The 25,443-nt window shown below is 36.9% G+C and overlaps 1 protein-coding gene and 1 long non-coding RNA gene across 3 annotated transcripts; one reads left to right on the top strand and one right to left on the bottom strand.

Moving 5' to 3' along the window:
- Window positions 1-3,366: 3,366 nt before the first annotated feature.
- On the bottom strand, window positions 3,367-22,948 carry LOC127524825 (uncharacterized). Of its 2 annotated transcripts, XR_007933172.1 has the most exons (5): window positions 20,043-21,114; window positions 17,905-18,558; window positions 11,724-11,829; window positions 4,336-4,444; window positions 3,367-4,199 (listed from the first exon to the last, which is right to left on the bottom strand). It is a non-coding gene; the product is annotated as an uncharacterized LOC127524825 (long non-coding RNA). The 2 variants fall into 2 exon arrangements; XR_007933173.1 differs by lacking the exon at window positions 20,043-21,114 and adding an exon at window positions 22,810-22,948 and having other exon boundaries at window positions 3,367-4,444; window positions 17,905-18,004.
- marcksl1a (MARCKS-like 1a) lies at window positions 21,307-24,224 on the top strand. The gene is made up of 2 exons (XM_051916780.1): window positions 21,307-21,603; window positions 22,833-24,224. The coding sequence occupies exons 1-2, from the start codon at window positions 21,532-21,534 to the stop codon at window positions 23,442-23,444; spliced, it is 684 nt and encodes a 227-aa protein (XP_051772740.1). The 5' UTR covers window positions 21,307-21,531; the 3' UTR covers window positions 23,445-24,224.
- Window positions 24,225-25,443: the final 1,219 nt, after the last annotated feature.

Raw genomic sequence — 25,443 nt, 5'->3', positions numbered from 1 at the left:
AATATGTATTGTTATATTGGGGCATAAAAAATATTAAACATTTTTTTTTAAATAACATTTAAATGATTATAATATAATATAGCATATATATATATATATATTATTGTTCTTATTTTATTATTATTACCAGATACAACTTTTAATTTTAATTGTTTTAGTAAATGTTGAAATTATTCATATTTACTGAGTTTAATACCTGTAAATGCTTTAGAAGTATTAATTTAGTAAACTAATGTTAACAAATGGAGCCTTAATATATTAAAATAATTGTAAATATTTCTATACTATGTATCGTTATATTGGTGCCATAACAATGATTCAATAATAATAACATTTATATGATTACAAAAAATATTTTTCATAAATTATCATTGGCAAACATGTTTGAAGAGTTTTTGGGAATGAGGAAAGAAGGTCTGGGAAAAAACCTGACGTCTCCATTACTTCCTGTTCAAATCCAACTGCACACAGCTGCATGGGAAGCGTGTGTGTGTGTGTGTGTGTGTGTGTGTGTGTGTGTGTGTGTGTGTCACACAGGTGCAGTGAGATCATTTCCTCGTTGCAGGGACTGTTTCCGCAGCAGCAGCCTTTTCCTGTCCCAGGGAGAAATAAGGAAACGCATCCTTATCCAGCAGAGGTCAGAGGTCAGGGGTCAGAAGAGAGACTAACAGACAGTTTCTATGTGTTTCTTTTTCTATGTAAGTCTATGGGATTTTTTTCCACTCATTTTATCACCCACCAAATGAAAATCACCAGCTTGTGAAGTTGGTAAAGTACCGGCGCATTCACACAAACGCTCCGGGACGAGTCACATGACACAATCTCACCGTGTTGCGGTGATGAGCAATCATCAGTAATCATCAGTACACATGTTGAGATGAGCGGTAAGTGTTCTGAACACACTTCACAACTATCCCAGCTATGTGAACTGATCAATCTAAGCATGAAATGACACACACAGTCTCAGCGTTGAGCAAACGTGAGGCATGTTGAAACAGAACGCAGCGCCCCTGTCATTTCCCATCTGATTCTGTGGAAATGTGTCATCTGTCACATGACGTGATGCCCTCCAGCTCTCTATCAGTGTGTGTGTGCATTCCTTCATCTCCTCAAACATGTTATCTGCACACATCAGGTTATCAACTGTCTGCATAACAAGAGTGTCATCGAGTGTGAACGTGTTTCAGGACTGAGCGATGTTCACTGTATTGTGATATTAATATAAGCAACTTCCATCCACCTATTTTAATGCGCATTTTGGGATATCGCATAAAAAAAAAAAAAAACGCTGGATGGAAATATATGGGGGATGGGAATAAATTAAAAAAAATTGCATAAAAAAAATGTATGCGCTCAATTGAGGAGGATAAGTAATAAGAAGTACGATGGAAACACATTTACTGAATAAATCACTTGATGTGCGACAAAAATACTCAGCAGAGGCTGCGATTGGATAACTGGACTAACCAGCGGACCAATCACATCACAGCATCTCAAATGTTGGTTTGGTGGTTCTGAGTCAAAGTCGTCAGAATGATTTGGTTTAATTCCCTCCAGAAGTGTCTCACACGATTGTGTTCCCAAACACCAGCATCCGAACGCAAGATCACATGACAGCGTTTATTATGTTTCGTCTGACGCTCTGAGATGAAACTCATTTATGATGGAGGGAGAAAGAGGCAAGGCAATTTTATTTACATAGCACAATTCATACACAATGGTAATTCAAAGTGCTTTACATAAAGAAGAACCGAATACATAATAATAAAAATGGAACGCATAAGAAATAGAAATAACAGTAAAAACAGAATTCCACTATCTGGATGGAAGAGTTAGGAAGTTTCAGGGAGTTTTTTGTTGTCCGTCAGAGCGGATCTAAACGGATCTTCCTCACGCAGAGGGATGAATATTTATATTTGTCAGGTAGCTGTGCGTTTAAACAGGACCCTTACAGACAAATCTTCCTGGACTAACTCTGTCAGAGCTCCAAATGCTTACTTCCTAATTCTCCCAGCTCTTTCAACCAGACGGCAAGATTTAAAATGCATTAAAAGTCAGAAATAAAAAGATGATACATAAAAGATATAAAATGCATTAAAAATGAAGAAAAAGAATTAAAAGAATAAAAAGATAATACGTATAAAATAAAGTGCAAACAGTTCGGACATAGCACAGTGCTCAATCAGTAAATGCATAGATTAAACAGAAGTGTTTTGAGTCTGGATGTGAATGTGAATACTGTTGGAGGACACCTGATCTCTTCAGCTGCGGCTGGCGTAACAGATAAAAGCAGACTCTCCTTGTTTAGAGCAAACCCTTTCTAAAGGACTTGATCCTGATGAGCTGAGTGAACATATCTGCAACGTATTGAGCTCCTAGGCCATTGAGTGATTTATAGACAAGTAACAGTACTGATGGTGTTTTTGGGAAGGCCAGTGAGGAGTCATTACAATAATCCACCCTGCTGGAGATGAAAGCATGAACAAGTTTCTCTAAGTCTTGACTGAGACAAAGCATCTAATTCTTGCAATATTTTTGAGATGATAATATGCTGATTTAGTTATTGTCTTTGCATGGCTACTGAAACTCATATCTGACTCCAGAATCACACCAAGATTCCTGACTTGATTGTTAGTTGTTTGACCCCTAGAGTGAAGGTACGTGTTCACTTTGAGAACTTCATCTTTGTTTCCGAACACAATGACTTCAGTTTTGTCTTTGTTTAACTGAAGGAAGTTTCGGCACATCCAGTTTTTAATTTCATCAGTGCATTGGCACAGGGAGTCAGTGGGGCTGTAGTCCAACTGAAGCAACTTAGATTTTATTACTGATATTTTGCACCAATTTCCCAGGAAGAGATTGTTTTGTTCTCTTGAACACATGGGATGAACCACTGCTTTATTCACAAATGTTTTACACAATATTCCAAGTAAAATTCACAACTTTGAATGGAAACATAGCTATTGTGAATTTAGCAATTTATTTTTCTTTCCTATCACAGACCGGACAGAGTTCACACAGATGATTTAATCGCATCTTTAAATTTCAGCAGCAAAGAATAGCATTAGAGTTGTTCTGATTCATTTCAATGAATCAGTTACTGGTTCAAATAAATGATTCACTGATTCTTTCACATCAGGATGAAAAATATTCCAATAACATTAAAACATGTCAAGCACTGAAATATTTTATAAAAATAAATTAATTGGTAAATATTGGTATTTGATACTATGTATTGTTACATTTGTGCATAAAAATTATTAAATAATTTGTAATATAATTTGTATGTTTATAAAATATTTTAAAAAATTATTATATTTTTATAATTTAAAAATGTATTTTAAATTATTATTATTATATATGACGGTCTCTGTGTTTTTATATATATATATAATATATATATATATATATATATATATATACTGAAAGGTTTGGCATAAACTAGACTTTCACTGCTGTGTTTTAATTTAATTTTATTTTTTTAATCTACTTGGTAAAAAGGTTGAAATGAGAGTTCTTTTGATTAAAAAAAGAGAAATCACAGTTTAAATCTAATTCTGAGGAAATAACTATAAATATCAGGATATTCAATGAACACCATTAAAAGCCTTATAATATTATATATTAAATATAAATTGCTTTCAGCTATTGCCCCGCCCTAGTTTTGTATGTCGTCTGTTCTTGACTGTTATGAATGAACTTACACAGGGTGCATTTCCTGTTTCATAGGCACGTATGTGCCGTGTCACTTCCTGTCAGGAGAGGATTTCCTGTTGGCTGGCGGATGGTTTGGTCCTGGGCAGTGAAACAACGTCTAAACTTTGAATACTTCAGCTTTACAATCTAAGACAAGTATCACAATCACTTCCAGGGTTGCCAAATCTTCCCGCGGGATCAGGGTCACTTTGTTGCCGCGAGTTCGCGAGTTAAACTTTTGAGTTTTGATCTTTGGGATGGTCATCGCGCTACTTTTGATTGGCTAGTTTTGTTATGTAGACATGGCAACCCTAATGACTCATATTTAGGGTTAGTGGTTAAGAGAGTGTGTAAAAAGACCCACAGACTTACACTGAAGAGCAGGACTTCTCCTCAGGATTTCTCCTCAGGTTTGGAGGCTCCTGCAGGTCTGGGAATGATGACCCTGATCTTTCATCTTAAGGAGGATGGGCACAATCTCTTATCCACGTCTGTCATTTACACTGGCATGTGTGGAATGAACAAAAGCGATAGAGAAAGAGAGATCAAGAGGCTGTGAGATAAAAACACTGAAGCTTCAACAAATGAGTTCATATTCACTGATCCGGCCTTTGTAACGACTCTGCGAACATCACTGACCTTTGACCTCTGGGTCTTGAGGTTTGTGTGGTGTCGTGACGTGACTCACACCTCTGATAACGGCAGAGAAGATCCACTGCGTCAGATTCCTGCACATCTGATACAGACGCTGAAGTGTGTCTCAGTGACAAAAACACGTTTATCAAACCAGATTAAAATATGAAAAGAGCATTATTTAGTGTTGATTTCTCTGCGGTGTAAACAGTGTGTCTCTATGACACTATCACAACATCCATCTGTTTGTTTGAGCAACATAAACCGCATTCGCAGCTCATTTCACTTCCTTAATGTGACGAAATTCAGAGTAAAACCATCAATGAAAAAGGTGTGGGATGAAGATGGAGCGTTTTAGGTGATGCCTATTTCTGAAAAACAAGCATGTGCTATTTTATGATTATTTATATATTATAGTATTTATTAATACATTGAATTAGCATTCATGTGTACATTTTCAGTTTTCTTTTTAATTTTAGTTTAAGTTTTAATAACTGTGGTTTTGTGATGTTATTTCTGTTTCTATTTAGCTTTCATTTATTTTTATTTCAGTTTTAGTTTGAGTCAACTTATTTTATTTTATTCCAAGGCAAAATTTTCACATAATATTCATATTTTATTGGATCCCAACTTCATTTCAGTTAACAAAAATTACATTTTTATCTGATGTATAGTTAAAAATCTGCACACTTCTTAAGTTTGCATCATCACAAAAATATTTAAATGAACAACGTTTCACAGGTATTTGAAACATCACAAATATTTCACAAAATATGTTTGTCATGATGCGAACTTGAGCAGTGTGAGATATATATATATATAAACAATGCCTTTTTCAGAGATGCAACATGTTATTATATTACCATGAAAGTTTATGAAAACCAACATTTTTTCCTTTGGAATGACATGGATTGACGAATGGTTCACAATGAGAGCAGGAATGTCTATTAAGTTTGATTCCATGTTGAGTTTCTCGTGCTCCAGAGCGTCTGATTTCAGAACAGTCAGATTTCAGTCCCTAAATTTCCTGCATGACTCTCGCCCTAATAAAACCCTCATCTCTCTCATCACACCCCACCTCAAGACTGAAACACCCCAAACACACACCGCCATCTGCGTCAGCTGAACTCTCACACACACACCAGCACGTTTCCCTTCTGCTCTCATAAGGCCACACGCTCATTTACAGTGTCAGTCAGTGTGTGTGTGTGTGTGTGTGTGTGCGTGTGTGTGTGTGTGTGTGTGTGTGTGTGTGTGTGTGTGTGTGTGTGTGTGTGTGTGTGTGTCCATTTCCTGGACAGCCTAGTTTGGTTGTGTTTAAACTGCATCCTCTGATCTCTCCCGGGGGTCAGTCAACACCAGACGCAATTAAAATCCACACTGAACACCATGATTTTACCGTGGTAAAGGGCTATAGGTGATGACGTGAAATGGCATTTTAATCATGGTAAAATCACTATAATGCGTCTGTGTGAGCCTTACTAAAAAGTGTTAACAGCAATATGATGAAAATGGTCCTAAATATTCCTAAAAAATTCCTCCAAAATGTTATTTTATGACATTTAATAATCATGGAGAAATGCACATTTTATTAAATTAAATTTTTAATTAATATTTATTTATTTTGTTATTATTTTTTAAATGTTATTATTTATTTTCATTTTATTATTTACATTTTTTTATATTTAAATATTGTAATATTTAATACGTATATATATATATATATATATATATATATATATATATATATATTCACTACAATATTTATTTTAAATATTTGTATAGTCATTTATTAAAATATTTTATAATTATACATTTATATATATACAAAAATAATTTTTTTGCACAAATTTAACAATACATAGTACACACATATATATATATATATATATATATATATCTCTTTAAAAGAGCACTTTATAATAGTCATATTAAAGGTTTTACTTGACAGAACTTTTTAAATTAATATTATTTTAAAAATCTTTTTGTTATGCTTTAAAAAAGAACACTTATTTTTATATGTAAAGTGCTTGATTATAATTGTAACTGTTATTTGATATCTGAGTTTATTTTTTGATATTTTTATTTAAAGTTAATATATTTGAAATGTACTACAATTTAAATGTACTGAATATTAAATTTAAATATTTACAATAAAATACATATTTTAATTGTAAATATTTAAATTTAATTTTTTAAATATTTTGATATTTAAATGTATTATTTAAATATTAATGCAGCACATTGCTACAAAACATCCAGCTATAATAAACTTTGGCAATTATATTAGCAAATAAAAATGAATATTTATTGATCATTGGCGTCTTATATCAAACTGCCATTACTGTACATTTATAAAAACAATCAGAAACATGAACAGCAGCCTTTAACCGCGGTAAAATCACTTCCTCTCGTGGCTTTTGGCTTAATTCTGACTGGCTGAAATGTACATTCGGTCTACTACTATTACTACCCAGCTGACAGAAATATGTTCTAAGAACATTTTTCTAACGTTCCCATTACGTTATGACAACGAATGTTCTCTGAACATTCAAAATGTCCAGCTTAAGTTGTAAAAAAAAATTTTCTTGGTTATGCGAACGTTGAGGGAACATTCCACTGTATCATTCTGCAAACATTATTGGGACGTTACTTTTGAATGTTCTCTGAACATTGTAGCAACATTTAAAAAACGTTAGACAAACGTCCAACTAATAAAAAAAAAACAATGTATAAATAATGTGTTTGTGCTAACGTTTTGAGAACATGATTAAAAACCAGATAACGTTGAATGAAGGTTCTATTAACGTTACTGGAAGAATGTTTGTTCATAACTGGATCCCGCCGGTGTCTTGTGAGTCATGTGTTCAGCAGTAAACAGCTCCGATCAAACTGTGTGAAAACATCCATAAAGAGCGTTTCTCAGAGCTGACGTCACCGGCGCTGATCTGCAGTGATTCAGATATCACAGATTCATGTATGAACACGTCTGCTGCTCCAACGACACACTGATATGAGTGCGATAAGACATTCCTGAGACTCCAGAAATCACACACACACGTCCGCATGTAAACAAACGCTCCTGCAATTTAGCAGCGCTTCCTTTCCGTTCATGAGCTGGAATTTGAATGGAAATGAAATAATGAAGGCTGAGGATATGTCATCCTCCCTCAGGCGTGTGAGGGCACTTCCTGTTTCCTGTAGGATGAGACGCCAGTGTCACGCTGGGGGACCCACTTCCTGTGGCCTGGAGGAAGGATGGGAGGATTGAACCGAAGTTGACGGATATTTCTTGGAGGAAAGCATCTGTGAATCTCTGACTGAATCAGTTTCTGTCTGAGCGTAGCGCTGATCCAGCGGTGTGATTCACTGCACATTTGATTAATGTTTGGGAATCAGGGTTCATGGGAAAATCCCAGCATTGTCTATTACTGGAGTGTGTCAGCTGACTGAGTAGAGTGAATGACATTTCTTAATCCAGATTTGCATAAAAATACACAACTGACTGAAACCAAAATCAAAAATGGGTCTTTGTTTTAAACTAATGCTGATTTTCAGAAGACTGGAATAACAGGGTTTAATGAACAGTGAGTCATAATTTACCGTCTTCTCATTCCAAAACACAAAATGACATTTTTTAGGAAACTTCACGCTCTTTTCCATAAATGAAAACATGCATTGACCATGGGCTTCAAAGAGCACAAGAATGACGAAAAAGCTACACATATTCCACTGATTCAGCTGGTTTTAGCTATTTTTAGCTGGTTTTTAACAGGATGTTTTACTGAATCAGCTGGTTTTACTTGGTTTTAGCTGTTTTGTAGCAGGATTTTTTCCCCTTCATGTTAACAATATGTGAAATCATGTTAAAAACATGCTAGCAAAACATGCTAATCATGCTAGCAACATGCTAATCACGTTAACATGCTAGCTACATGTTAATCATGCTATCATTCTAGCAACATTCTACTCATGCTAGAAGCATGCTAACAACATGGTAATCATGCTAGCGACACGCTATTAACATGCTAATCATGCTAGAAAACATGCTAGTAACATGTTAGAAACTTGCTAATCATTCTAACAACATGTTAATCATGCTAGAAACATGGTAGCAGTATGCTAATAACTTGTCAATCATGCTAGTACAATGCCTGAAACATGCTAACAACTTCTAAATCATGCTAGCAACATGCAAGCAGCATGCTAGTAAACTTGCTAATCATGCTAGCAACAAAATAGTAACATGCTAATCATGTTAGAAGCATGTTAACAACTTGTTAGTAATGCTAGTAACATGGTAACAACATGCTAGTAATTTGTTACTCATGGTAGTAACATGACACTAACATGCTAATCATGCTAGAAAAATGCTAACAATATGATAGTAACATGCTAATCATGCTAGAAACATGCTAATTATGCTAGAAAAATGCTAGTAACTTTGTAATCATGCTAGAAACGTTAGAAACATGCTAATTATGCTAGAAACATAGTATAAACAAGTTAGCAAAATACTAATCATGCTAGTGACATGTTAATCATGCTAGAAACATGTTAGAAACTTGCTAATCATTCTAGCAACATGTCAATCATGCTAGAAACATGGTAGCAGTATGCTAATAACTTGTCAATCATGCTAGTAAAATGCCAGAAACATGCTAACAACTTTTTAATCATGGTAGCAATATGCTAGAAACATGCAAGCAGCATGCTAGTAACTTGCTAATCATGCTAGCAACAAAATATTAACATGCTAATAATGCTAGAATCATGTTAACAACTTGTTAGTAATGCTAGTAACATGGTAGCAACATGCCAGTAACATGCTAATCATGCTAGAAACATGCTAACAACATGCTAGTAACTTGCTAATCATGCTAGCAATGTGTTAAAAACATGCTAATTATGCTAGAACCATGCTAGTAACTTGCTAATCATGGTAGCAACATGCAAGTAACATGTTAATCATGCTAGAAAAATGCTAGCAACTTGTTAATAATGCTAGCATGCAAATCATGCTAACAGCATGCGAACAACATGCTAGTAACTTGCTAATCATGCTATAAACATGCTAATCATGCTAGAAACATACTAAAAACAAGTTAGCAAAATGCTCATCATGCTAGTGACATGCTAATCATGCTAGTAACATCTTAGCAACATGCTTGTAACTTGCAACTACCCAAGTACCTTAGCAACCACATAACAAAACCCTAGGAACCACTCAGAGTACCCTGGCAACCACCCCGGCTTTTAAAACTACTAAACTAAAACTATTTCTAACTGAAATCCTTCAAACTTTTAAAACTACTTCAAACTTTCTGGCAAGTTTTTTCAAGCCAACTTAAAGTTTGTCTATGAACTTTACTCATCTAGTTACTTCTAATATGGTCCAATGTATGACAAAACTTTTAAGGTGCTGACTTTTCCTCAGACTTTTAAGATTTAAAGTCCACTGCACTGTTTTCCTCTCTCAGTGACTCTCATCACATGCTGATGGTCAAACATCACCTGTGCGTAACTCTTCAATAACCGCGTCTGATTGGATAACCTCGGTCAAGTGTAGTTTGGTTGTGTGACGAGTTCATGTACTGCTCCACGATCACTCACACCACATTCAGATAGCTCACATTCTTCACGTGATTTTAACAGCTCAAACTCACATGTTGAAGGATGAACACATACGAGGGATGTCGAGAAGAAAAGAGTAAACAGACTTGACCTCTGTTTCACAGCTCTGGGCTTCCCACCATTAACTCCTTACTGAACACTGCCAGATGATCAGATGGCCTCTGTATGTGTTCTAGATTTAGAGTTTGCATTATATTATTTTGCTACATCCTTAATGTGTGTGTGTGTGTGTGTGTGTGTGTGTGTGTGTGCGCGTGTGTGTGTGTGTGTGTGTGTGTGTGTGTGTTTAAGAGGACGTGCTGCCCTGTTAAAACTCAGGATGTCTTTTTACTTCCTGCTTTGAAACTTTTTCAGCCATAAAGACAAACAGCACCAGATGTGTCTAGCCGGACACTACATTGTGTGTGTGTGTGTGTGTGTGTGTGTGTGTGTGTGTGTGTGTGTGTGTAATCCAGTCATGTAAATCCTGTGATTACGCTCCTGATTTATAAATCGTGTCGGGTCTTATTTTGGTTCATATGCGTGAATGTCTTATGAAATGAAATCATAATCAGATTATTAAACACACACACACACACACACTGATCTGCTGTCAGTCTGTGTGTTTCTACAAGACTGATTTAATACTGTAGTACAAACTCTTTGATTTAATATAAAAGCTTGTTTCCTCAGTATAAAAATAAAAAGGTACTTGTGACTTTTATCTCACAATTGAGTTTATATATCGGAATTCTGACTGTTTTCTCCGAATTTTGAGTTTATATCTCGTAATTTTGACTTTTTTTCTCAGAATTTTAAGTTTATCTCGCAATTCTGACTTTTTTCTCAAAATGGTGATTTATATCTCACAATTCTGACTTTTTTCTTTGAATTTTGGGTTTATATCTCATAATTCTGACTTTTTTTCTCAGAATTTTGAGCTTATATCTCGTAATTTTGACTTTTTTCTCAGAATTTTGAATTTATATCTCGCAATTGTGACTTTTTTCTCAAAATTTTGAGTTTATATCTCGTAATTTTGACTTTTTTTCTTAGAATTTTGAGTTTATATCTTACAATTCTGACATTTTTTCTCACAATTACAAGTTTATATCTCACAATTCTGACTTTTTTCCTTAGAATTTTGAGTTTATATCTCGTAATTTTGACTTTTTTCTCAGAATTTTGAGTTTATATCTCGTAATTTTGACTTTTTTCTCAGAATTTTGAATTTATATCTCGCAATTTTGACTTTTTTCTCAAAATTTTGAGTTTATATCTCGTAATTTTGACTTTTTTTCTCAGAATTTTGAGTTTATATCTTACAATTCTGACTTTTTTTCTCACAATTACAAGTTTATATCTCATAATTCTGACTTTTTTCTCAAAATTTTGAGCTTATATCTCGTAATTTTGACTTTTTTCTCAGAATTTTGAATTTATATCTCGCAATTTTGACTTTTTTCTCAAAATTTTGAGTTTATATCTCGTAATTTTGACTTTTTTTTTTCTCAGAATTTTGAGTTTATATCTTACAATTTGGACTTTTTTTTATCAGAACTGTGATATAAACTCACAATTGCGAATTATAAAGTTGATGAATTGCGACACATAAACTTGCAATTATGAGAAAAAAATCAGAATTCTGAGACAAACTCGTAATTACTTTTATTGTATTTCTTCGTTCTGTGGCAGAAACATGCTTCCATAGTATAAAGTCAACATGAAATCAACATTCACCCTAGTTTGCGTCAAAATAAAAATAATCTGTATTTACTCACCATCATGCCATTCAAAACCTGGATGACTTTCTATCTTCCGTATTTTCTTTTGGATTTTAATAATTGTACTGGTTGCTCTTTCCCATAAAGCCGAGTTTTCAAGCTCCTAAAAGGAAGCAGAACAACATACATGTGTCATAAAAGTGCTTCATACAACTTATATTTCAAGATTTCTAAAATCACAGGCCAAAAGTCATTATTCATGCGTCCCATTCATTGTCTCCATAACAATTTCGAAAATTCTTCAATAAAAAGCCACGAACCAAACCAACAAGCTTTGAGATGACATTATAAACTTTGATGCCAATCAAAAAGTATTTGAAAATCTGAAAAATGATGAGAAATAATGCACTTAATCTCTTTTTAATGATGAAATCCAATGAAGCATTGCAAACAAAATATAAATGATGATACAATAAAAATATTGTCATTGATCCTAAGTGAAAATTTTATAGCAAAATATTCAGGTATTTGCAAATATATGAATATGAGTATGGTCTATCTCTTAGGATTATGGGTAGTGTTATTCTTCAACTGCTGAACCTCAAATGCACATTTAAAACATTCAAAACACAAATACACACAGATCTTAACAATCTCATGTAGGTACTGAAAGGTTTATATGTTTAAAATCTATTTCTCTATGGAGATAATGTATATATACACAATATATATAATGTATACATAGATCAATTGAAACAATATCAACATTAATGAAGAACTGAATGAGTATCAAATGTAAGATCTCAGACATTTGGTGAAGAGAAAAGCGAGTGTAAGTGGTGAATGAGGAAAACAGGCCTGTGGAGGATTTCTGTCGTTTGGAGGAGGGGAGAGAGGGGTTATTGAGGGCGAGGGATGATGGGGGGGTGAAAAATGGGTCACGCCGTCGAATACGCTAACAGAAACGCAGCGCTATGGCAACCTGACAGCAGCAGAAGATCAGTGAAAACGTGAAACTGGAACAGAATGACAATGAGCCGAAGGAGTCTGGGAAAGAGCGAGTGCTTCTGTCACAGATTACAAACGTGTGAGAGTGCTTCAGAGAAAGATTGTTTGTAAGCTTCTAAATAGATTCTCTCTCTAAAACAACAGTGCAGTAACACAATAATGGATTCAAGACACGGTCTCCACACAAATGGATTCAAACTGAAGTGTAAAACAAACACAAATCCTGTCTTAAAACACAGACAAAATCTACAAGGGTCATTCCGTGTCAAATCAACCAAATTTCAGAAACTTCCCCTGCTTTTTGATTTTGTTAATATTTTTTCTTTAGAAAAACAAACATAAATAGTGATGAAAGCCCAAATATTAAATGTCACAGATGTATATTTACTGAGTAATCCACTGTGATTTGGAGCCGATTTACAGCGGTGTAAAAATGACTTTAGAAAGATGGCAGCATCTTTATTTTATTTTTACACAGAGATTGGTAGGTCTATTAGTAAAATCTGTTGACTTTAGCAATCTTTGTTTCATTATATGCAAATAGTGACCATTCAAAAATGGGAAAAAGCACTTCTTGTGTTCTTTTCCCCATCAAGTTTGCATGTCTGTAACTCAAGAAGTATTAAAGATATCTTAATATCCTTTTACATTCTGGTTCTTAACAAATGTTTCTTTTGGTATCTTCATTTTAAAGGCCCTCGATGGTTCAATCCCAGAGATATGGAGATCTAAATGCGGCTCCATGAGTAAATTGGTCAATTGTACACATTTTCAGTGGTCAAAAACCAAATGTGGGTCACTTTGCATATAGATGATACTTTTTTTCTTTTAAAGAGGAATATCTGAAGAATGAATAAATAATGTTTGAACTAGAAATGTATCTCGTGTTTTTCTGTCAGCTCAATTGCATACATTCCTGAGTGCCATAAATGTTCCTTTTCCAAAGTTTACATGCCTGTAACTCTAAAAGTATTCAAGATATCTTAACATCCTTCTAGATTCTCATTCTTAATAAACTTTTCTTTTGAAATCTTCATTTTCAAGGCTCTATATAGTTCGGTCCCATAGATATGGGGATCTCAAAGCAGCTCCGTGTTCAAAATTGTTGAATTTTCCTCATTTTCAGTGATTGAAAACCAAATGTGGTTCACTTTGCACACAGCTGATACTTACTGCATTTAAAGAGGAATATCTGAAGAATAAATAATGTTGAAACTAGAAATGTATCTTGTTTCCCTCCATCAAAGGAATAGCATAAAACATAACTCTCTGAGTAACAAAAATCCACTGAAAATGGTCAAGGAGGCACATTAACTTGCTCTCAAAAGTGCATTTATAAGGATCTCGCCGGGGACCTCTGGTTGATTTGACACGGAATGACCCAAAAGTAATCCATTTAAAGACTGACAGAAACACTGGCTCAACTAGTGGGAGTTTGAGGGCGGGACTATCTGTTTGTCCAGCCAATGGAAGACGCTACTAATTTTTGAGATATTGTGCTGTTGTGAGTGTAAAGCAGTTGTGCTTTCGGCCGTCACTCACACAAACGCACACTGAGTTTTGCTGTAGGCGCAACTGTAAGAGAACATCATCAGACATGATCTTCAAAAGTCAGTAAACACATTAACATTCAAAATCTATAATCAAATGATTCAATCTTAACCAAATGAGTCTGCAGAACTCCAGGTGATTAACCAAATAAATAAGTGATCATCTTACATCATACTGGAGAACATCAGGATTCTGTTCATGCAGCTCCAGTGCTGCTGTCTTTAAAGCAAAAACACACACAGCCTACTGTATATTCACTGTACGTACACACACACACACACTGTCAAACCTCAGAGTTTTTGGAGCCCTTTGCAGATGACTTAAAGAATATGAGTGGAGTGTGTGTGACACAGAGAGAGAGAGATGATTAGACTGCAGCTGGCACACTGACCCACTAACACTGCAGCTCACACACACATCTATACTACAGCTGTTTCTCTCTCCCTCCCTCACACACCCTCATGTTAGCTTTCATTGTCATACAGGGACTTTCCATAGGCATGATGATTTTTATACTGTACAAACTAACAAATCCTTGTTTTATACTGACAAGGATTTTAGATATTGCCATCTTTGTTTTGTCCCCATAATGTAGGGTTGACCTAAAACACACACACGTTTCTCTCTCTGTGAAAGTGTCTTCCCCTCCCCCTCCATACGTCTATTCTAATTCCCACTGTTCTTAAGAAAAGACACACACACACACACACACACACACACAGAGAGAGAGAGAGAGAGAGAGAGCTTCTCTTAGTCATGCTTAAATGGGAAGAGTCTATATCTGCCTTGTCTAAAATTAAAGCATTTAAAAATAGGTTGTATTAGTTCAGCCAAACTACTCACTCAACCTCAAAAAAGTCCACAAAAATAGTTAGTTTGACTATATTCTAAGTCTTCTGAAGTCGTGCACTAGCTTTGCGTGAAAAACAGACCAAAAGGTCACTGCAAGGCCTTATTAACTTTTGCATAATTCAAATACGCGCCTTTAAACGTCAGTGATGGAAAATCTCTTTGGCTCTCTGTGTTTACAGCAGTTCCTCACACAAGCACTGTAGAAGACATAAAATATGAACAAAACATGGTATGGACTGCTTCTATTGGCTTTTTAAAGCTATTTGACTTCATTTTAAGAAAAAGAAAAACATTTTCAGCTTTCTGAGAGAAAGTGACAGGGGTCTGTACTGACATGAGGATGTCAGAGGGCTCATTTTAGGGTTAACGACTGCTCTAATTAATCTTTAATGTGTTTTATGAATATATTGATCCATTGTGAACCTGCAGAACCAGGAACAGAATGAGAATTGGCAGAATTACACACTTTTTACCATTAGTGGTTTAGGAATAATCATACACTACTGTTTAAAAGTTTGGGGTCAGTACGATTCTTTAATTCAGCACTGATGCATTAAATTGATCAAAAGTGACACTAAAGACATTTATAATGTTGCAAAAGATTCTATTTCAAATAACTGCTGTTCTTTTGAACTTTCTGTTCACTAAAGAGTCTGAAGTGAATCACGTTTTTTAACAAAAATCTGAATCAGCACAACTGCTTTCAATATTGATAATAATCATAAATGTTTCTTGAGCAGCAAATCATCATATCAGAATGATTTCTGAAGGATCATGTGACACTGAAGACTGGAGTAATGATGCTGAAAATTCAGCTTTGATCACAGGAATAAATTACACTTTACTATATATTCACATAGAAAACAGCTGATTTACATTGGAATAATATTGCACTGTTTTTACTGTATTTTTGACCAAATAAATGCAGCTTTGTTGAGCATAAAGAGACTTTTTTCGAAAACAAAACCCAGACTTTTGTACAGTAGTGTATCTGCCCCACTTCCTCCTCATGACCTCACTGCGTCTGAATGTTGCGTTTATATGTTCCTTGTAAGTTCATGTCATTTTCTTTAAAATTTCCATGTAATTTTTCCTTTTACTCATTTCATTCCCCCCTTCTGTTTTTTCAGGAACATGCTGCTCTTTCTAGAGGATTCTGTTCCACCTCCACCCCCTCAGTTTCCCCGTCCGCCCACAGGCCGTGGGGGTGAATTACCCATCAGCCCCGGGGATCACAGTGGTGTGCTGAATGACAGCAGGGATCTTTGGGTGGCAAACACATTCCACACATACCAGAGGCGGGGGGTCAGGGGCGCTGCGTGTCATCATCACTGCAGTGGGCGGGGCATTAAAACCATGTGGCATTCCAACTTCTGCTGCTCTAGGAATGTTCCGGGTTCAGAGTGAGTTAAGCTGTATCGATATCGATTAGCACAGAAAATTATTTTGATTCTCTCAGGCAAAAAATAAATAAATTATATATATATATATATATATATATATATATATATATATATAATATATACACACACACACACACAATGAAACTCTAAAGTTTTAACCTGTAAAGCCCAACATATGAAATAACAGTTAGAAAAATCTACCTGAACCTTTAGTCTAAAAATAAAACATTAATATTTGTTTTCATTAGGTGTCATTTTTGATATTTCAGGCTTTTATGGCTCATATAGTATGATATAGTGAGAATATGGAGCTCATACTCGAGGAGGAAATATTCAGAGAGGCCCAAATTGAGCAAAAATATGCAATTTGGTGTATTTTCTGATATTTATATGGCCAAAAAGAAGAGGAAATTCTGAGATCTTCTATATAATATAGTAGACTACTAACATAAAATGCATATAAATATCAGTTGTCATCTCATAAAGATGATATTTTATTGCTTATTTAGAAATGTACAAATTAACTTTCCTCAAAAGCCTGATGGATCACTGCCATTTTAACGATGTAAAAATGTCCAGCAGTCCAGCAAATATTCCTTTTGAAATATTACTAATGATATAAAAGTTCTTCTCACATTTACTTCATTAAAGATTTCACAGCAAAAAGACAAGCTGAAGGTGGACATTTTCAGAAATGACACAAAAAGGTCTTTTATTATCTGGTAAAAACAGAAGGCATGATTGTGTACAACAGGTTTTTCAGGTTTTGATCGTGTTGATAATTTCGAGGTCTTTGCGTACCAAATATGATACAGTAGTGGCTGTTTACTCACTGTTTTATTCCTATTTACTTGTGTAATTCAAATGCAAAATGTTTGCGGGTCTACCAGGCTTCACTCATTCTGTCGGGAAATGCTTCTAAAACGTAATCTGCGTTTCTGACCTTCAATAAAACGTGATGTATTTGTATCTGTTGCTACACAACTGCAGGGTAAAAACAGCCACCATGCACTTATCTATAGTGTTCACTGGAAAGGGTTTCTCAAATCACACGTGTGAGGTCATAATAAAATCACACAAATATGAGCCTAACATAGTGGAGGTGTGAATGATTAAATAATAAAAATAAATCAAAAATAAAAATGGCTCACTCCTGATATAATTTAAGAACGAATTTCTATGTAAGTATAGAGATGACGTTCGGAAATATGCTCTGGTCAAGTTTAATTACAGCTTGATTAATTTCACAACAGCATAAAAAAGGAACAGAACGGAAATGAAGAGCAAACATTATCCATCGAGAGTTTAACTGTCTTGAAATGCTGATATTATCAAACCAATTTTGCTTTCATTTTACAGGATTGTTTCTGCAAACTGACTAACAGAACATCACAGAATCCATTCATTCTATTGCTAATACTCACTGATGTCGGCGCTGACGTTTTCCCTCCAAAATGATGTCACTTCCTGTGCAATGATGTCATCACAGAACTGCCTTTTTAGTTGTAGGGATTTCACAAAAGACTGAAAGGATGTAAATAAAGATAAAACAATTTTTTTACATTATACACGAATTAATGTTTACGGATTAACTTAAATCCTCTAAACCACCGGTTTACATGATAATTCCTTTATTTTCGATTATATTTTATGGTATGGCATATTTTATATCATTTTTAATACATATTGCCTACATTTACGTCTGACCCAGGATCTGGGTAACACAAAAACTACCCAAACGCTGGGTTGTTACGTCTGACCCAGGATCTGTGTAACACAAAAACTACCCAAACACTGGGTTGTTACGTCTGACCCAGGATCTGTGTAACACAAAAACTACCCAAACACTGGGTTGTTACGCCTGACCCAGGATCAGGGTAACACAAAAACTACCCAAACGCTGGGTTGTTACGACTGACCCAGGATCAGGGTAACACAAAAACTACCCAAACGCTGGGTTGTTACGTCTGATCCAGGATCTGTGTAACACAAAAACTACCCAAACACTGGGTTGTTACGCCTGACCCAGGATCAGGGTAACACAAAAACTACTCAAACGCTGGGTTGTTACGTCTGACCTAGGATCTGTGTAACACAAAAACTACCCAAACGCTGGGTTGTTGCGACTGACCCAGGATCAGGGTAACACAAAAACTACCCAAACGCTGGGTTGTTACGTCTGATCCAGGATCTGTGTAACACAAAAACTACCCAAACACTGGGTTGTTACGCCTGACCCAGGATCAGGGTAACACAAAAACTACCCAAACGCTGGGTTGTTACGACTGACCCAGGATCTGTGTAACACAAAAACTACCCAAACACTGGGTTGTTACGCCTGACCCAGGATCAGGGTAACACAAAAACTACCCAAACGCTGGGTTGTTACGACTGACCCAGGATCAGGGTAACACAAAAACTACCCAAACGCTGGGTTGTTACGTCTGATCCAGGATCTGTGTAACACAAAAACTACCCAAACACTGGGTTGTTACGCCTGACCCAGGATCAGGGTAACACAAAAACTACTCAAACGCTGGGTTGTTACGTCTGACCTAGGATCTGTGTAACACAAAAACTACCCAAACGCTGGGTTGTTGCGACTGACCCAGGATCAGGGTAACACAAAAACTACCCAAACGCTGGGTTGTTACGTCTGACCCAGGATCAGGGTAACACAAAAACTACCCAAACGCTGGGTTGTTACGTCTGACCCAGGATCAGGGTAACACAAAAACTACCCAAACGCTGGGTTGTTACGTCTGACCCAGGATCTGGGTAACACAAAAACTACCCAAACACTGGGTTGTTACGCCTGACCCAGGATCAGGGTAACACAAAAACTACCCAAACGCTGGGTTGTTACGTCTGACCCAGGATCAGGGTAACACAAAAACTACCCAAACGCTGGGTTGTTACGTCTGACCCAGGATCTGTGTAACACAAAAACTACCCAAACACTGGGTTGTTACGCCTGACCCAGGATCTGGGTAACACAAAAACTACCCAAACACTGGGTTGTTACATCTGACACAGGATCAGGGTAACACAAAAACTACCCAAACGCTGGGTTGTTACGTCTGACCTAGGATCTGTGTAACACAAAAACTACCCAAACGCTGGGTTGTTGCGACTGACCCAGGATCAGGGTAACACAAAAACTACTCAAACGCTGGGTTGTTACGTCTGACTCAGGATCAGGGTAACACAAAAACTACTCAAACGCTGGGTTGTTACGTCTGACCTAGGATCTGTGTAACACAAAAACTACCCAAACGCTGGGTTGTTGCGACTGACCCAGCATCAGGGTAACACAAAAACTACTCAAACGCTGGGTTGTTACGTCTGACCCAGGATCTGTGTAACACAAAAACTACCCAAACACTGGGTTGTTACGTCTGACCCAGGATCAGGGTAACACAAAAACTACCCAAACGCTGGGTTGTTACGTCTGACCCAGGATCAGGGTAACACAAAAACTACCCAAACGCTGGGTTGTTACGTCTGACCCAGGATCTGTGTAACACAAAAACTACCCAAACACTGGGTTGTTACGCCTGACCCAGGATCTGGGTAACACAAAAACTACCCAAACACTGGGTTGTTACGTCTGACCCAGGATCAGGGTAACACAAAAACTACCCAAACGCTGGGTTGTTACGTCTGACCCAGGATCTGTGTAACACAAAAACTACCCAAACACTGGGTTGTTACGCCTGACCCAGGATCTGGGTAACACAAAAACTACCCAAACACTGGGTTGTTACGTCTGACCCAGGATCAGGGTAACACAAAAACTACCCAAACGCTGGGTTGTTACGTCTGACCCAGGATCTGGGTAACACAAAAACTACCCAAACACTGGGTTGTTACGCCTGACCCAGGATCAGGGTAACACAAAAACTACCCAAACACTGGGTTGTTACGTCTGACCCAGGATCTGTGTAACACAAAAACTACCCAAACGCTGGGTTGTTACGTCTGACACAGGATCAGGGTAACACAAAAACTACCCAAACGCTGGGTTGTTACGTCTGACCCAGGATCAGGGTAACACAAAAACTACCCAAACGCTGGGTTGTTACGTCTGACCCAGGATCTGGGTAACACAAAAACTACCCAAACGCTGGGTTGTTACGTCTGACCCAGGATCTGGGTAACACAAAAACTACCCAAACGCTGGGTTGTTACGTCTGACCCAGGATCTGAGTAACACAAAAACTACCCAAACGCTGGGTTGTTACGTCTGACCCAGGATCTGAGTAACACAAAAACTACCCAAACGCTGGGTTGTTACGCCTGACCCAGGATCTGAGTAACACAAAAACTACCCAAACGCTGGGTTGTTACGTCTGACCCAGGATCTGAGTAACACAAAAACTACCCAAACGCTGGGTTGTTACGTCTGACCCAGGATCTGTGTAACACAAAAACTACCCAAACGCTGGAAAAAAATTGACACAAAAGGCTCAACCCAGGACTTGGATAGAAAAAATAACCCAAGATTTTTTAGAGCATAATGAGACATGACAAAAATGACTTCTCCTTAAACCAATGTAATGAAATTCACTTTTTAAAAGTGTTTTGTATTTCATTACATTTCAATAGCCATTAAACATATGAGGATGTGAAAGTTTCCTGATCAAATAATCATAAAATCCCCTAAAAAGCCCCTAATGATAGCAGTGCATCCATCCAGCGGTGTAGAGCTGCAGATGCAGTGATCTACAGGAGTGTGTGCTGAATGAGGCAGATGAAGCTCCAGCCCTCTGGTGCAGATTGGGCGGCGTAGCTGCTGGGTGGAGTCACGCAGACAAATACTCACACTTGTAGCTGTGAAACTCAGTTTGCTCTCCCCGCAGAGCCGTGTGGATTTACTACCAGAAAACCAGCCTTTATTTCTATCTGCTGAGCACAGCAGATTAAAAACACACGAGGAATCTAACTGCTCACTCACCGTCTCGACTGTGTGGGTTCGAATTTAAGGACCTCTAGGGTTTTTTCCTGCCTTTATTTTCATTTTTAACTCTTTGAAGAAGACACAAAGGAGGATGGGTGCTCAGTTGACTAAAGGTGAAGCTACAGTGGACGGAACAGCCGCGGCTGATAAAGCCAATGGTCAGGTGAGGATCTATCACAAGCACTTTTATGACCATGGCATCTTATCAATATGATTTTTTTCTCCGTTTAATGATCCAACAATTAGTTTTTAACAATTTAATACTGGAATTTGTGCTACATTTTTTGATAATCCTATTGGTAATGGCAACAATCATCTCAGTTCTGAAGGAAGATTTTCTGTAGACGTCTTTTCTAATTTTGTGATTTTAGGGTGGAAAATTTGTAGTAAAACTCACTCTCTTTGATTTGTTTTTAAGAAATGTGTTTTTTGAACCCATTTTAGTTGGTTTAGTTAGAGACTCTGTGGTCGTGTGATGGCGCTGAAACTGGCAGTAACCCCAAATGAGAACAAAAGGTTGCAGAGCTGCATGCAAATGATGCGGAGCGCTTCTGCTGATCTGCAAACAATGCAATGCATGTGTGTGTGAATGCATGGACCATTCCTCTGCTACTTCATTAATAACCATTCCACCCATCCCCCTTAATGCATATGCACCCTTCCCCCTCCATATGTAATGAGAGAGCTCTTTTCTTTATTAATTAACTCGATACATTATATTGCATATCTTTATGCATGCGATTTAAAGACCCCAATACTTGCAGCGAGTCAGCGAGCGTATCTCAGGGCTGTAGAGCTCGGTCGATACATCACCTGAATGGCTATCGTTGTCCAATTTTTAGTAAATGCAAGAAAAAAGAAGTGTTTTAGAGTCAGACTGTCTCTTAGGTTGCTGTCTCCCTTTTCTTTGTTCTATCTGGCAGTGGCTGGTTTTCTAAGCTGTGGATTATATTTAGTGGAACAACACTGCCCCTAGCGCACGCAGTGTGTAATTACATGATGTACTTCTGCTTTTGGGTTTAACTGGGTGTTGCTTCAGTCTATAATGTAATTATATACAGCAGTCCTCACATTCCTCATTCTTTTCTGCATACAGTAATTAATATCTATTTTAGCTATTTTAGGGGTTTATGTAGGCTATATTCTTCTGATATTGTTGTATTGCGAGGTTTAATTCTACATAAGATTGAAGTGTTTTTAACCATATATATATATATATATATATATATATATATATATATATATATGTGTGTGTGTGTATGTATGTATGTATGAATATATATATCCACTACATATATATATATATATATATATATATATATATATATATCTGTGTGTGTGTGTGCCAAGATGCATTTGGCTTATCTACCCTCTTTCTGCTTTTCTCTTCAGGAAAATGGCCACGTGAAAACCAACGGTGACGTATCCACCAAGCCAGATGGAGAAGCCGTGGCAGCAGACGGAAATGGAACCGCAGAGGTTGCCAAGGAGGAGGAGGTGGCCAAGACGGAGGCGGGAGATGGCATCGAAGCCGCGCCTGCCACCGAGGGAGACGCCACCAAATCCGATGGTGAAGCTGCAAAGGAAACCAAGAAGAAGAAGAAATTCTCACTGAAGAACTCCTTCAAATTTAAGGGCATTTCCCTGAAGAAGAACAAGAAGGGAAGCGAGGAGGCAACGGAGACCGCTGCCACGCCCACCGCCGAAGGCAAACCCGAGGAGGAGGTCCAGGCGGCTACGGAAACCAAAGAGGAGGAGCCGGCTGTGGCAGAGACCAATGAGACAACGGCACCTGAGGCAGAGGCGGAGCCAAAGACAGAGGAGGAGCCAAAAGCAGAGGAGGAGCCAAAGGCAGAGGCAGAGCCTAAAGCAGAAGAGCCCGCCCAGGAAACAGAAGCCGCGCCCACAGAGGAGATCACAAAATCTGAGACCCCCGAGACCCCCGCCCCTGCTGAAGAGACCACGCCCACCACAGCTTCGGACCCGGAGCCGGCTACAGAGTGACCTCACCTCACTGTGGCAACCTAGACTGTTTATCTTTATCCTTTTTTTTTTTTTCTTTTTGAGATTGAAATATATAAATATATATATAAATATATATAAATATATGAGACTTGAGCCACAATCTTAAAGTTACAGCAATACTACAGAGAATCTGAGTTCTTTTACCACCTTTGCTGATTGCGGTCTGTTCCTGACCCGTGCCGCACGTCAAGAGCGTTGTTGGGAATCGGGCCGGTGATCCTCTGTGTATGGATTGGAATGACTGATGGATTTTCCGCCTCAGAGGAAGAGCGGCGGATGGAAGAGCGTGGCTCCCTGTTCACAAACTTTTCAGTCATTTTTCTCTTTTAAACTTCATCCGATCCTTGATTTTTCAGGGCTGATGAGTGAAATGACAAATTGTCCTTTTAGGAGTTGGTTAAAGGACGATGTGAAAACTATACAAAAAAAAACAAAACAAAAAAAAAATCTTTTTAAAAAGTGTTTAAATAGCTCTACATTCCAATTTTTAGCCCTGAAAACTGTAGGGTGTCAGAAGATCTGGGCGAGTGAATAGGTTTTAGTCTTAGTCTGTTTTTAATGATGTTTTACAGTTTTAATCAGATCTAGCTACACATTTCAAAGTTTACGACAAAGGGGAATTAAACCACTGCTTTTATCAAATATATATTTTTGTTCTGTTAAGTCTCTGTACATACATTTTCTGACTCTTTATTTTGCTAACATTTCCAGGTGTTAATAAGATGTTGTACGATTAGGCCAAATAAATGTTTGACCCCCCTTGTGTTTGCTTGTTTTTCTGAAATGAAATATATATATTTTTTAATATCAAACACCATCTTCACAAAGAACATGTTATATTGATATCAGACAAATGTTTTTACATTGCCTTATCAAAATAAGTTAAGCAATTTTCCAGATTCAAATAGTTATACAAGATTCAATTTTTTTTGTATTATTAAGTCAGTTTAATGTAATTTAAGTTGAAATGACTTAATCATGCAAGTTGATTGTACTTAAAATTTGAAGGCAGCAACTTTTATAAGTGTATTTTGTCCAAGCCAACATTCTTCAGACCATCAGCTCTCGTGTTCCACAGAAGAACGCAATCATAAAAGTTTGGAATGACATGAGGAAATGTCTATAAATGATGAGCTTTTACAAGCTTTCAACAATGTTTTCATTAAGATTGGTGCCTCTTCTCCATCTGTTTCTCTCCATGGCTCATTCCAACAGGATTTCGTCTCTTTATCTGCTCAGGTAAGTCAAATAAACACTCCAGAAGCAGCAGGTACAACAAACTTCAGATGCTGAAAGTTCTAGAAGTTCACCACCTGATGCTTTCTGCAGATGTAATACTAAATACATGTGGAGTTTGAGTGTTAAAACGAATGAACATTGATATTCATGATAATTAAGAGGAATTTCCTGTCGCAATTAAGATTGTGTTTGATTAAAGTACCTAAAAGTGCTACTCTTCTGTGCAGATTATGAAGATTACACCAAATATGTGACCCTGGACCACAAAACCAGTCATAAGTCTCACGGGTATATTTGTAGCAATAGCCAACAATACATTGTATGGGGCAAAATTATCGATTTTTCTTTTATGCCAAAAATCATTAGGATATTAAGTAAAGATCATGTTCCATGAAGATATTTTGTAAATTTCTTACCGTAAATATATCAAAAATGTATTTTTGTGAGTGGATATGCATTGCTAAGGACTTTTTTTTTTTTTTTTTTTACACCCTCAGATTCCAGATTTTCAAGTAGTTGTATCTCGGCCAAATATTATCCTATCCTAACAAACCATACATCAATGGAAAGCTTATGATGTATTTAAAAAAACTGACCCGTATGACTGATTTTGTGGTCCAGGGTCACATATATCATTTTCTCTAAATATGTGAATATAGAGTGCCTTGTCATCTTGAATTGTATTTTATTAGCTCTAAATCCAGCAGTAAATGGAGTCCAAAGCATTTTATGATCTCAC

Source organism: Ctenopharyngodon idella, chromosome 13 (assembly GCF_019924925.1).
Source record: "Ctenopharyngodon idella isolate HZGC_01 chromosome 13, HZGC01, whole genome shotgun sequence".
Classification (NCBI taxonomy): Eukaryota; Metazoa; Chordata; class Actinopteri; order Cypriniformes; family Xenocyprididae; genus Ctenopharyngodon; species Ctenopharyngodon idella.
Note: the sequence above shows the minus strand (reverse complement) of the source record. Positions and strands in the feature narration are given on the sequence as shown.

Excerpts from the sequence above, each read along its gene's own strand:
- marcksl1a (XM_051916780.1), top strand. The coding sequence starts at position 21,532 with ATGGGTGCTCAGTTGACTAAAGGTGAAGCTACAGTGGACGGAACAGCC. Across the intron at positions 21,604-22,832 it reads CTGATAAAGCCAATGGTCAG|GAAAATGGCCACGTGAAAAC; the intron begins GTGAGGATCTAT and ends TTTTCTCTTCAG.